The sequence below is a fragment of the Ahaetulla prasina genome, chromosome 8, assembly GCF_028640845.1.
Source record: "Ahaetulla prasina isolate Xishuangbanna chromosome 8, ASM2864084v1, whole genome shotgun sequence".
Lineage (NCBI taxonomy): Eukaryota > Metazoa > Chordata > Lepidosauria > Squamata > Colubridae > Ahaetulla > Ahaetulla prasina.
This window is the reverse complement of record NC_080546.1, coordinates 3,098,980-3,111,019: the sequence shown is the minus strand read 5'-3', so window position 1 is coordinate 3,111,019 and position 12,040 is coordinate 3,098,980. Positions and strand designations below refer to the sequence as shown.

The following is a 12,040-nucleotide window of genomic DNA, read 5'->3' as shown; positions in this document are numbered from 1 at the left end:
CTTCCTTTCTTCCTTCCTTCCTTCCTTCTTTCCTTCCCTTTCCCCCGCTCCCTTCCTGTCTTTCCTCCTTCCTTCCCTCCCTCCTCCCCTCTCCCTTCCTGTCTTTCCCCTTTTCTTCCTCCCTCCCTCCCTTCTTTCCATCCCTTCCCCTTCTCCCTTCCTGTCCTTCCTCCTTCCTTCCTTCCTTTCTTCCTTCCTTCCTTCCTTCCTTCCTTTCTTCCTTCCTTCTTTCCTTCCCTCCCTCCTTCCCTCCTCCAGCCAGCCAGCCAGCCAGCCAGCCAAAATTCCAGGTCTTCCTTCCTTCCTTCCTTCCTTCCTTCTCCAAGGAGGCTATTGCAAGTTGAAAAGGTCTCGTTTGGAAGGTAAAAACCACCGTTTCTGGGAGTTAATCATGCAACTTTAAGACTTGTGGACTTCAACTCCCCAGAATTCCCCAGCCAGCCATGCTGGCTGGGGAATTCTGGGAGTTGAAGTCCACAAGTCTTAAAGTTGCCAAGGTTGGATACTGTAGTTTAGATGGCATTCCTGTATCACTTATTTTTGGATGCCACGGTTTTTTTGGATGGAGCTTTCTTGCCAAAATTGTTTCTCGAAAAGCTTCCGAATCAATGCGGCAGGCATGAAATCAAAGGAGCCTCTTGATTCCAATTTACAAGTGATTTAACGACAGGAGAGGGAAGGGGGAAGCCAAAGGAGCGCGCCTTTAATGAATATAAAGATGCATAAATGCGATAAGAATCTCTAGCGCGAATCGATGATGGACTTTGCCAAGCGGTTGAGGACAGTGAGCTCGGAAGCAGATTTCTGGACCGAGCTGGTGAAATATGAATGGGGGGGGGTAATGAAATCTAAAAATGGTGCATCACGCGTGTGGGGAATAGTGGAGAAGGTTTGCATATTTGTGAATAGTCAGCACTGATATACAATACAGCTTTGGGGGGAAATTAATACACTAAATTGAAACATCTTTCTTTTCTCTGTCTTTTCCTTCCTTCCTTCCTTTCTTTTCTTCCTCTTCCATCCCTCCCTCCCATTCATCCATCCACCCATCCAAAATTCCAGGGTTGGCTGGCTGGCTGGCTGGCTGGCTGGCTGGCTTCCTTCCTTCCTTCCTTCCTTCCTTCTTTTCTTCTCTTCGTCCTCCCTCCCTCCCTCTATCCCTCCCTCCCATTCATCCATCCACCCATCCAAAATTCCAAGGTTAGCTGGCTGGCTGGCTGGCTGGCTGGCTGGCTTCCTTCCTTCCTTCCTTCCTTCCTTCCTTCCTTCCTTCCTTCCTTCCTTCTTTTCTTCTCTTCCTCCTCCCTCCCTCCTTCTATCCCTCCCTCCCTTTCACCCATCCACCCATCCAAAATTCCAGGGTTGACTGGCTGGCTTCCTTCCTTCCTTCCTTCTTTCCTTCCTTCTTTTCTTCTCTTCGTCCTCCCTCCCTCCCTCTATCCCTCCATCCCATTCATCCATCCATCCACCCATCCAAAATTCCAAGGTTAGCTGGCTGGCTGGCTGGCTGGCTGGCTGGCTGGCTTCCTTCCTTCCTTCCTTCCTTCCTTCCTTCCTTTCTTCTTTTCTTCTCTTCCTCCTCCCTCCCTCCTTCTATCCCTCCCTCCCTTTCACCCATCCACCCATCCAAAATTCCAGGGTTGACTGGCTGGCTTCCTTCCTTCCTTCCTTCCTTCTTTCCTTCCTTCTTTTCTTCTCTTCGTCCTCCCTCCCTCCCTCTATCCCTCCATCCCATTCATCCATCCATCCACCCATCCAAAATTCCAAGGTTAGCTGGCTGGCTGGCTGGCTGGCTGGCTGGCTGGCTGGCTGGCTTCCTTCCTTCCTTCCTTCCTTCCTTCTTTTCTTCTCTTCCTCCTCCCTCCCTCCTTCTATCCCTCCCTCCCTTTCATCCATCCACCCATCCAAAATTCCAGAGTTGACTGGCTTCCTTCCTTCCTTCCTTCCTTCCTTCCTTCCTTCCTTCCTTCCTCCCACCATCCATCCATCCATCCATCCATCCTAAATTCTAGGTCTTCCTTCCCTCCTTCCTCCCTCCTCCCACCCTAAATTCAGTCATTCTTTCTTTCTTTCCTTCCTTCCTTCTTTCCTCCCACCATCCATCCATCCATCCTAAATTCTAGACCTTCCCTCCCTCCCTCCCTCCCTCCCTCCTTCCTCCCTCCCTTCCTTCCTTCCTTCCTTCTTTCCTGATTGTTGGTCTAGTATCAATCCCTGCTCGCCTGAGTGTTGGGTGCTGACAAGGAGTTATTTTGGTCTTTGCGTTTCTCTTTGAGTCTTTTCGATTGTCTCCCTTGAGTGGGATGTAGAATTACACACAACAACTTATTGTTGGATAAAGTTGATGGGGTTCCAGGCTTGTATTTCTTTTTTTCTTACTATTCCTTACTCTTTTTCTGTGCTTGTCATGGTACTACAGGTCCCAAAACGGGAAGAGCACGATGGGTATGAAAACTAATAGACTAGTTGAGAAGCTGCTATTCTTGTCCGCTGTCCAAGGTCCTGAAATTGCCCTGACTACTTCTCATAATCCACTTCACCCCGTCTCTGGTCTCTATTAAAGGTAGTCCTTGATTTATGACCACAATTGAGCCCAACACTGCTGTTGCTAAGCGAGACAGTTATTGTTAGTTCTGCCCCATTTTATAACCTTTCTTGCTGCAGTTGTTAAGTGAGTCTCTACAGCTGTTAAGTTAGGGACAGCTGTTAAGTTTTGCTTGTCAGAAGGTCGCAAAAGGGAATCACGTAACCCCAGGACACTGCGACCGTCATAAATATGAGTCAGTTGCCAAGGGTCTGAATTTTGATCCCATGACCCTGGGGATGCTTCAATGGTCGTAAGTGTGAAAAACGGTCATATGTCTTTTTTCTAGTGTCCTCGTAAGTTTGAATGGTCACTAAACAAATGGTTGTAAGTCAAGGACTATCTGTATTTCCCTTTGGATCTTCTCCAGCATCCTGCAAATGTCAACAAAGGGGGAAGAATTTTGAAGTTCAGGTAGTCCTCAACGTACAACAGTTCATCTAGTGACCGTTCAACGTTACAACAGCACTGAAAAAAATGGATTTCTGACCATTTTTCACTCTTATGACCATTGCATCCCCATAGTCACATGATCAAAATTCAGACCCTTGGCAACTGACTCATATTTATGACGGTCAGAGTGTCCCGGGGTCACGTGATCCCCTTTTTGTGACCTTCTGACAAGCAAACTCAGCTTGGCAACTGACTCATTTTTATGACCGTTACACCAATCTGGGGTCATGTGATTGCCGGTTGCCATCTTCTGACCAGCAAAGTTGATCGGGAAACTAGATTCACTTAACAACCATGTGACTAAAAGTGTGTGTGTGTGTGTGTGTGTGTGTGTGTATAATAACAGAGTTGGAAGGGTGGAAGGGACCTTGGAGGTCTTCTAGCCCAACCCCCTGCCCAGGCAGGAAACCCTACACCATTTCAGACAAATGGCTATCCAACATTTTCTTAAAAATTTCCAGTGTTGGAGCATTCACAACTTCTGCAGGCAAGTCGTTCCACTTATTAATTGTTCTAACTGTCAGGAAATTTCTCCTTAGTTCTAGGTTGCTTCTTTCTTTGATTAGTTTCCACCCATTGCTTCTTGTTCTACCCTCAGGTGCTTTGGAGAATAACTTGACTCCCTCTTCTTTGGGGCAGCCCCTGAGATATTGGAACACTGCTATCATGTCTCCCCTAGTCCTTCTTTTCATTAAACTAGTCATAATCCAATTCCTGCAACCGTTCTTCATGTGTTTTAGCCTCCAGTCCCCTAATCATCTTTGTTGCTCTTCTCTGCACTCTTTCTAGAGTCTCAACATCTTTTTTACATCGTGGCGTTTTTTACATCATGGCCAGTGGTGGGATTCAGCCAGTTCGCACCACTTCGGGAGAACCGGTTGTTAACTTTCCGAGCAGTTTGTTAAACTGATTGTTGGAAGAAACCATTAGGGCAGAGAACCGGTTGTTAAATTACTTGCATCCCACCACTGATCGTGGCGTATATATAACTAAGTCAGATATAAGTCTATACTTTATATATGTTATCTAATACAGAGGTCTCCAACCTTGACAACTTTAAGACTTGTGGACTTCAAAAGCTGGTTGAGGGAAACTGGGAGTTGAAGTCTACAAGTCTTAAAGTTGCCAAGGTTGGAGACCGCTGATCTAATAACATGATGAAATAAATAAATTTTAAAAAAAAATACTGCAGTGACTCACTTTAACGTCATAAAAGGGGGCAAAATTCCACCAATTGTCTCGCTTAGCAACAGAAATTTGGGGCGCAATGGTGATCGTAAGTCGAGCGAAGAAAGAAAACAAATGTTACAGTAGTACTTGTCAACCTAGCCCATATATATGGACTTCAACTCCCAGAATTCCCCAGCCAACCATCTGGATCAAAACATTCCCAGCAAATGGTTGCTTAGCTTCCATCCGAACACTTAATAGTGAAGTGGAGGTCAGGATCTTATTTAATCCGTTAATCTATGTTTTGTTGGATTTCTCCCTCCCCCACCTCTGTTCTCATGATCAAAGCCGCGTACTTCAAAAACCTTGAATGATAGGCAGGAAATTCAAAGCACCCATCCCCTGTTATGCAACAACAACAACAAAAAAGCCGAGATGGGACAGATATAGTTTTTAACGCCAGACAGCGAAGTAAACAAACATGAATAGATCAAGCAATTATTAATTATTCTTATTTAAATGTATATGCTGCCAGACTGCCAGCATCTCGGGATGATTTTCAAACTGTTTAAAAGATGAAAGGCACGACCATAAAAAAGCAACGAGAAGCAACCAAGAAATAGATGGATAGGAGGGGCGGAATAAACTGGGTGATAGGAAGAAGAAGAAGAAAAAGAAGGAATCTAAGTTAAAAGAAGGGAGGAGCAGCTCTTCAGGTCCCTTCAAAGTCACCTGGGGGAGGGTTGTTTGGATTGCAGGGGGGTGCCCCTTTCCAGAGGACCATCATTGCAAGAGAGAAGGTTACTGAGAGATGTCAGAACTTCGCTGAAGAATTTTGGAGCGTGACAACTTTACAGCATCAAATCAGCTGGGAAAATGTTACAGGAGTCTGGTGTGGAGCCCAAAATTTCTGTTGCTAAGTGAAATGTTTGATAAGGGAGCCCTGTCCCATTTTACAACCTTTCTTGCCACCGTTGTTAAGTGAGTCTGGTTTCTCCATTGCTCGTCAGGAGGTCTCACAAGGGGGATCCCATGACCCCTGGGCACTCTGACCGTCATAAGTGTGAGTCAGTTGCCAAGCTTGTGATCGTGGGGGTACTGGAACGGCCGTAGGTGTGAAAAATGGTCATAACTCGCTTTTTTCAATGCAGTTGTAACTTTGGACTGTCATTAATTGAGCTATTGTAAGACCAGGACTGGCTTGTAATCAAAGCAAAGCTGGCCGGGGAATTCTGGGAGTTGAAGTCCTCCAGGCTTAAAGTTGCCAAGGTTGGAGACCCCTTGTTGTGTCCCACTCCTCCTCTGACGGCCAGGTCGGGGAAGTCTGTATCAAGCATGGCCACGAAGCCTCTGCAGCTTTGCAAAATTCCTGTCGGAGTCCTCAGGGCAGGCAGGAATCCAAGGTGTGACTTCAGCAACCAGATGAGACTTTATTTATTATTATTATTTATTTATTTTATTTTATTTGATTTTTATACCGCCCTTCTCCCGAAGGACTCAGGGCGGTGTACAGGCATAATAATAATAATATACAGTATATAATAATATACAGATTTAAAATACGATTTAAAAAACTTATTTAAATTAGCCCAGTGATTAAAATTTACCATACTAAAACCCCGTTTAAAATTAATAAATTTAAGATTAAAATCCCGATTTAAGCCAGCCCCGCGCGGATAAAAAGGTGAGTCTTGAGTTCGCGACGAAATGTCCGAAGGTCAGGTATTTGGCGTAAACCCGGGGGAAGCTCGTTCCAGAGTGTGGGAGCCACACAGAAGGCCCTTCCTGGGGCCGCCAGCCGACATTGTTTGGCGGACGGCACCCTGAGAAGTCCCTCTCTGTGGGAGCGTACGGGTCGGTGGGAGGCGTATGGTAACAGCAGGCGGTCCCGTAAGTACCCAGGTCCTAAGCCATGGAGCGCTTTAAAGGTCATAACCAACACCTTAAAGTGCACCCGGAAGGCCACAGGCAGCCAGTGCAGTCTGCGCAGGATCGGTGTTACATGGGAGCTACGTGTAGCTCCCTCTATCACCCGCGCAGCTGCATTCTGGACTAACTGAAGCCTCCGAGTGCACTTCAGGGGGAGCCCCATATAGAGAGCATTACAGTAATCCAAGCGAGAGGTAACGAGCGCATGAGTGACTGTGCATAAGGCATCCCAATCAAGGAAGGGGCTCAACTGCCGAACCAGGCAAACCTGGTGGAAGGCCCTCCTGGAGACGGCCGTCAAATGATCTTCAAACGACAGCCGATCATCCAGAAGGACACCCAAGTTGCGCACCCTATCCTTTGGGGCCAGTAACTCGCCTCCAACAGCCAGCTGCGGCTGCAGCTGACTGAATCGGGGTGCCGGCATCCACAGCCACTCCATCTTGGAGGGATTAAGCTTGAGCCTGTTTCTCCCCATCCTTGTCTGACTCAAGGAATGCCAAAAAGCAGATCCTTTATGTAGGCCATGGGGTGTGGCTCCATGACTCAGCACTTATCCAGGCCTGCCCCTCCCTTCCTTTTGCTGACGTCGCCTCTCCATTCTCCGGAAGCGGGGATCTGTCCACGTTTTGTCAGCTGCCGGCAATTCTAGCTCGTGGCTGGCTTCTTGCTCACACACTGTGGTGGGGAGGTTTATTTGCTCAGTCTGTCTGGGCATGGTGCCAGGACTGGGGGTTGGAGGCATGCCAGGCCATTCGTCTTGCTCAGTCTGTCCGGGCATGGTGCCAGGACTGGGGGCTGGAGGCATGCCAGGCCATTCGTCTTCACTATCAGTCTCTGGCTGAGATAGCAGGAGATGGGAGGGGCCCGGCTGCGGAGAGGGGGGCGGGCGAGGCACAACACCCCTGCTATGTAGGGCTCTATAAGTAACCCCCTATTGCAGCCAGTAGCAATTCAACCAGTACAAAATCCCTAAACAGAGAAATTAAGGCGGACATACTCGGGGATTCCCATGACTGCTTCTTCTGCTGCATTCTGGACCAGTTGAAGCTTCAGGGTACTCTTCAAGGGCAGTTCCATATGCAGCACATTGTAGTAGTCAAACTGCGAGTGACTACCTAAAGGAGTCCCTGAAAGGCCCTCAGTTGACAACAAAAGTTTTGAGTACAAACCTCAAAGAGGCCAAGTGTGGAGACGGCTGGAATGAGAGGGAGTCCTAGTGGACAACCATTTAGATATGAGCCAGCAGTGTGCAGCAGCTGCCAAAAAAGCCAACACAGTTCTAGGCTGCATAAACAGAGGGATAGAATCAAGAACACGTGAAGTGTTAATACCACTTTATAAGGCCTTGGTAAGGCCACACTTGGAATACTGCATCCAGTTTTGGTCGCCATGATGTAAAAAAGATGCTGAGACTCTAGAAAGAGTGCAGAGAAGAGCAACCAAGAGGATTAGGGGGCTGGAGGCTAAAACATACAATGAATGGTTGTAGGAACTGGCTAGTTTAATGAAAAGAAGGACTAGGTAGCACCCAAAAGTGTTTTTCCAAGAAGCAACTGGACTTTCTGCTTTTTCTTTGAAGAAGTTTTGCTTCTCACCCAAGAAACGTCTTCAGCTTCTTCTTGTTGAGAAGAGCTGAAGAAGCTTCTTGGATGAGAAGAAGCGACAGGTCTTCAAAGAAAAAACAGAAAGTCCAGTTGCCTCTTGAAAAAGCACCTTTGGGACAACCATGACCTGGAGGACTGAGAATCTCCATAGGCTAGGTAGCAGTCTTCCAATATTTAAAGGGTTGCCCCCAAAGATCCTCTTCTCCAAAGCACCAGAAGGCAGGACAAGAAGCGATGGATGGAAACCCATCAAGGGTCACTGGAAGTTTTTAAGAAGGAGCTGCACAACCGTTTGTCTGAATTGGTGTAAGGTTTCCTGATGGAGCAGGGGGTTGGACTAGAAGACCTCCTAGATCCCTTCCAGCTCTGCTATTCTGAGCTGTGTCTCAGCATCTTCCCTAAATCAGGAGACCATTGATGGGGAAGGGGTGCCTCAGAGGACGTAGGAGAAAATGCTAACCATCTTCTTTCTTTGCAGGGTTACCAGCTGTGCCTGATGCCAGCCCATCCTCCGGTTGCCTCTCTGCCTTGGCTGCCAGGGTGTGCCACCTCCAGGCCTTCCTTTCCTCTCCCTTAGCCAGCAATGACTTTGTGGAACCGGCCTTCTGTCCTACCACGCTTCCGACCTTCCTGCTGCCTGACTTCCGCATCTCGGTTGGCCAATCGATCTACACCATGACAGGGTCCCAGCAGCTGGTTCCCGGCGGAGGAGGGCTGCACGAGAGGTTGTGTGGCTTGGGTTGAAGGATGGCCTCACTGGACCTGCCTTACCGCTGTCCGCGCTGCGGGGAACACAAGCGTTTCCGGAGCCTGTCTTCTCTAAGGGCTCACTTGGAGTACAATCACACCTATGAAACTCTCTATGTCTTGTCTAAGACAAACAGCATCTGCGATGCCACCATCTTCCCCCTGCCGACCGATGCCACCCTCTTGAGTCCAGCGACCCGCCGAGACATCTTTGAAAGCACTTCCTTCCAGGGTAAAGAGCAGCACCTCACTTGCGACCTCCTAACGGCCGAAGAACTGGAGTCGTCCTCGTCTACCGCGTCATCTCGCTACTTCCACGAGATCGAGATCCCGCTGACGGAGATCTTCACCCGCAAAGCCATGACTTCCTCCGCTACGCCTCCGGCAACCGCCACCACCGCCGCGGCGACCGTCGCCGCAGTGGACGCGGCTTATGAAGAAGGTTTGACCCGTTTGAAGATCCGGGCTTTTGAGAAGCTGGAAGTAGACAAACGTTTGGAGAAGTTCACCGAAGAAGTGGAGCAAAAGATCGCCTCCCAAGTGGGACGTCTGCAAGTGGAATTGGACCGCAAGACCACTGAACTGGAGAAAGCCAAGCAAGAGAGCCTCAAACTCAGCCGTGAGAAACAAGAACTGGAAGACCGGGCGGTAGAGCTGTCCCGCCAGGTGGACGTCAGCGTGGAGATGTTGGCATCCCTCAAGCAAGACCTCGTCCTGAAGGAGCAGGAGTTGACCCGCAAACAACAGTAAGTCCTCTTGTTTGAGTTCTTGGAGCCCACTGGTTGATTCTTCAGATGGGAAGCTGTGTTGGCAACCGTTGTGTCTGATGGTTGTATCGTCCGTTGCGTTGTTCGAGAAGTTTCAACCTCTGAGGTAAGAGCTATCAAAAAATGTTTTGTTTAGTAGCTGGAACAGTGAGGTTGTACAGGAAGTCCTCCATGACAATGGTTCATTTAGTGACCGTTGTTATAACGGCACTGAAAAAAAGTGACGTTTTTCACAATTTTGATCTTTCCAGCATCCCCATGGTCATGTGATCGAAATTCAAATTGGCAACTGGTTCATATTTATGATGCTTGCAGTGATCACCTTTTGTGACCTTCTGACAAGCAAACTCTCAATGGGGAAGCCAGGTTCCCTTAACAAACGGGTTATTAGCTGCGGCAGTGATTCACTTAACAATTGAGGCAAGAAAGGTCATAAAATGGGCAAAATTCACTTAAACGTCTCTCTTAACTACAGAAATGTTGGGCTCTATTGTGGTCGTACGTCGAGGACTAGCCGCACAATGAGTCAAAACACCCAGTTATAGCTGATTGGCTGGAGAGAGCTGGCTCCTGCGTGAGGCAATCTGCTCTGTGATTGGTTGCTGTGGGTAAAAGGGGGCGTTTAGTTGTTTCCCGCCTTTTTCTTCTGTGTGTTCTGTAATTTACCTCATGATAACGTTCCTGTGTGGATTTTACCTCAGGATGCTCCTGCTGTGCAATTCCTTGACAAAAAATGTCTATGGAGATTCTCAAGCATCTAATCATGGTTGTCCTAAAGGTGCTTTTTTCCCCCAAAAGGCGCCTGGAGTTTCTTTGGTGTTTTTTTTTTCGTTTGAAAATGTTTCGCTTCTCACCGAAGAAGCTTCTTCAGTTCTGAAGAATTGAAGAAGCTTCTTGGACGAGAAGCGAAACGTTTTCAAAGGAAAAAACCCTAGAAAATTCAGTTGCCTTTTGGGACAACCATGATTAGATCACTGAGAATCTCCATTTTTGTCAGCTATTAAAAGGCAAACTTAGAAACCGGCTCTCCATAATACTTTGTCATATCTTCGGGGTTTGTTGGGACTACAACTCCCAGAATTCCACATACTTGGGAAGGACAACAAGTTGGAAAAATCTGGGTTAAATAAAACCGTTAAAAATTGTGTTATAATTAAGAACGCAGTTAGTGACCATGCCAAAGAGCAACTCCAGAGGAGAAGGCATTAGTCAGGGCAACCAAAGGGGTCCTTAGAAGGTGGCAGTTCTGCTCTACAGCGCCCTGGTGGTGCAGTGGTTAGAGCGCAGTATTGCAGGCTGACTCTGCAGTTCGATCCTGACCGGTTCAAGGTAGACTCGGCCTAGAAATTCTGATCATGTGATCTGCTGCAAGGAGGGAAACGGTCCTAAGTTCACTTTGTTTCAGTGCCTTCGTAATGTCCAATGGTCGCTAAGCGAACTCTTGTTAAGTCAGGTTGTGTTTCGAACAGGAGAGCTGCCGAGGAGAATTGCTTCTTCCAGAGGAACGGAAGAAAATTTGAAATGCCTTAGGGTTGGGGATTGACCAAGTGTTTCAAACCGAAATGGTTGAATTTTTGAAGCTGACTTTTCCTTTTCGTCGTGTGGCTGCCTTGACGGCTCAACGGTCGGAGCAAGGCCTTCAGGAGGAAAGCTATTCTTGAGAGCAGAAGCTGCTCCCTGTAGTAACTCTCACTTCCCTGATCTTTATTTAACACCGGCATTTGCATAGAGATGAGAATCTTCCAATTAAGTCCCTGCAGCAGATCAGTCAGCTTTATTTTAAGTGCAGGAGAAAACGCCGGTGAGGTTGTGCCGTGTTCGTCTTTGAAAATCGTGGAATTCTAGGGCTGGGAGGGACCTTGGTGGTCTTCTAGTCCAGCCCCCTGCCTAATGCAGGAGACCTTATACCATCCTGGACACATGGTTGTGAGATCTTTTCTTGAAAACCTCCAGGGATGGAGCCCTCAAAACTCTGGGCGGCAAACTGTTCACATAACAATTTCCAGCAGTGGAATAATCAGGAAAGCCAGCTGGTTGATTTTGGGTCAGTCACCAGGAGACTGTGAGTTCTAGTCCTGCCTTAGCTATTAAAGCAGGCTAGGTGGACTTTGGGCCAATCACCAGGAGGTTGTGAGTTCTAGTTTCCTACCAAGAAGTGGGTTATCACTGCCTCCTACCTAGGGCTGAGAAGAAAGTGACTGGCCCAAGATCACCCAGCTGGCTTCAAGGCAGGACTAGAACTCACCGTCTCCTGATGATTGAGTATGAAAACCATCTGGGTGACTTTGTATGAAAAAAAGGATGAAAGCCATCTGGGTGACTTTGGTCCAATCATGAGAAAGTTGTGAGTTCTAGTCTCGGACATGAAAGTTGGTTGAACGACTTGAAGCCGGTCACCGGGAGATTGTGAGTTCTAGTGCTGTTTTAGTCATTAAAGCTGACTAAGTGACTTTGGACCAGTCACCAGGAAACAATGAGTTCTAGTCTCACCTTAGGCATGAAAGCCAGTTAGGTGACTTTGGGCCAACCACTAGGAGGTTGTGAGTTCTAGTCTCACCTTAGACATCAGTAGGTTGAGTGACTTTGAGCCAATCACCAGGAGACTGTGAGTTCTAGTCTTGCCTTAGCCATTAAAGCTGACTGGATGACTTTGGGCCAATTGCCAGGAGACGGTGAGTTCTAGTCCCGCCTTAGTCATGATAGCCATCTGGGTGGTTTTGGGCCAATCAGCAGGAGATGGTGAGTTCTAGTCCTGCCTTGAAGCCAGTTGGGTGATCTTGGGC

The 12,040-nt window shown here is 47.7% G+C and overlaps 1 protein-coding gene and 1 pseudogene across 1 annotated transcript in view; both read left to right on the top strand.

Moving 5' to 3' along the window:
• The window catches only part of LOC131203124 (golgin subfamily A member 6-like protein 22), a 36,763-nt pseudogene extending 28,276 nt beyond the window's left edge, over positions 1-8,487 (top strand).
• A 3-nt stretch (positions 8,488-8,490) lies between these two features.
• The window catches only part of FBXO41 (F-box protein 41), a 41,179-nt gene continuing 37,629 nt past the window's right edge, over positions 8,491-12,040 (top strand). Inside the window, exon 1 of the mRNA XM_058192018.1 lies at positions 8,491-9,236. Within this exon, the coding sequence (XP_058048001.1) occupies positions 8,491-9,236 (746 nt within the window). The remainder of the gene's footprint in view (positions 9,237-12,040) is intronic.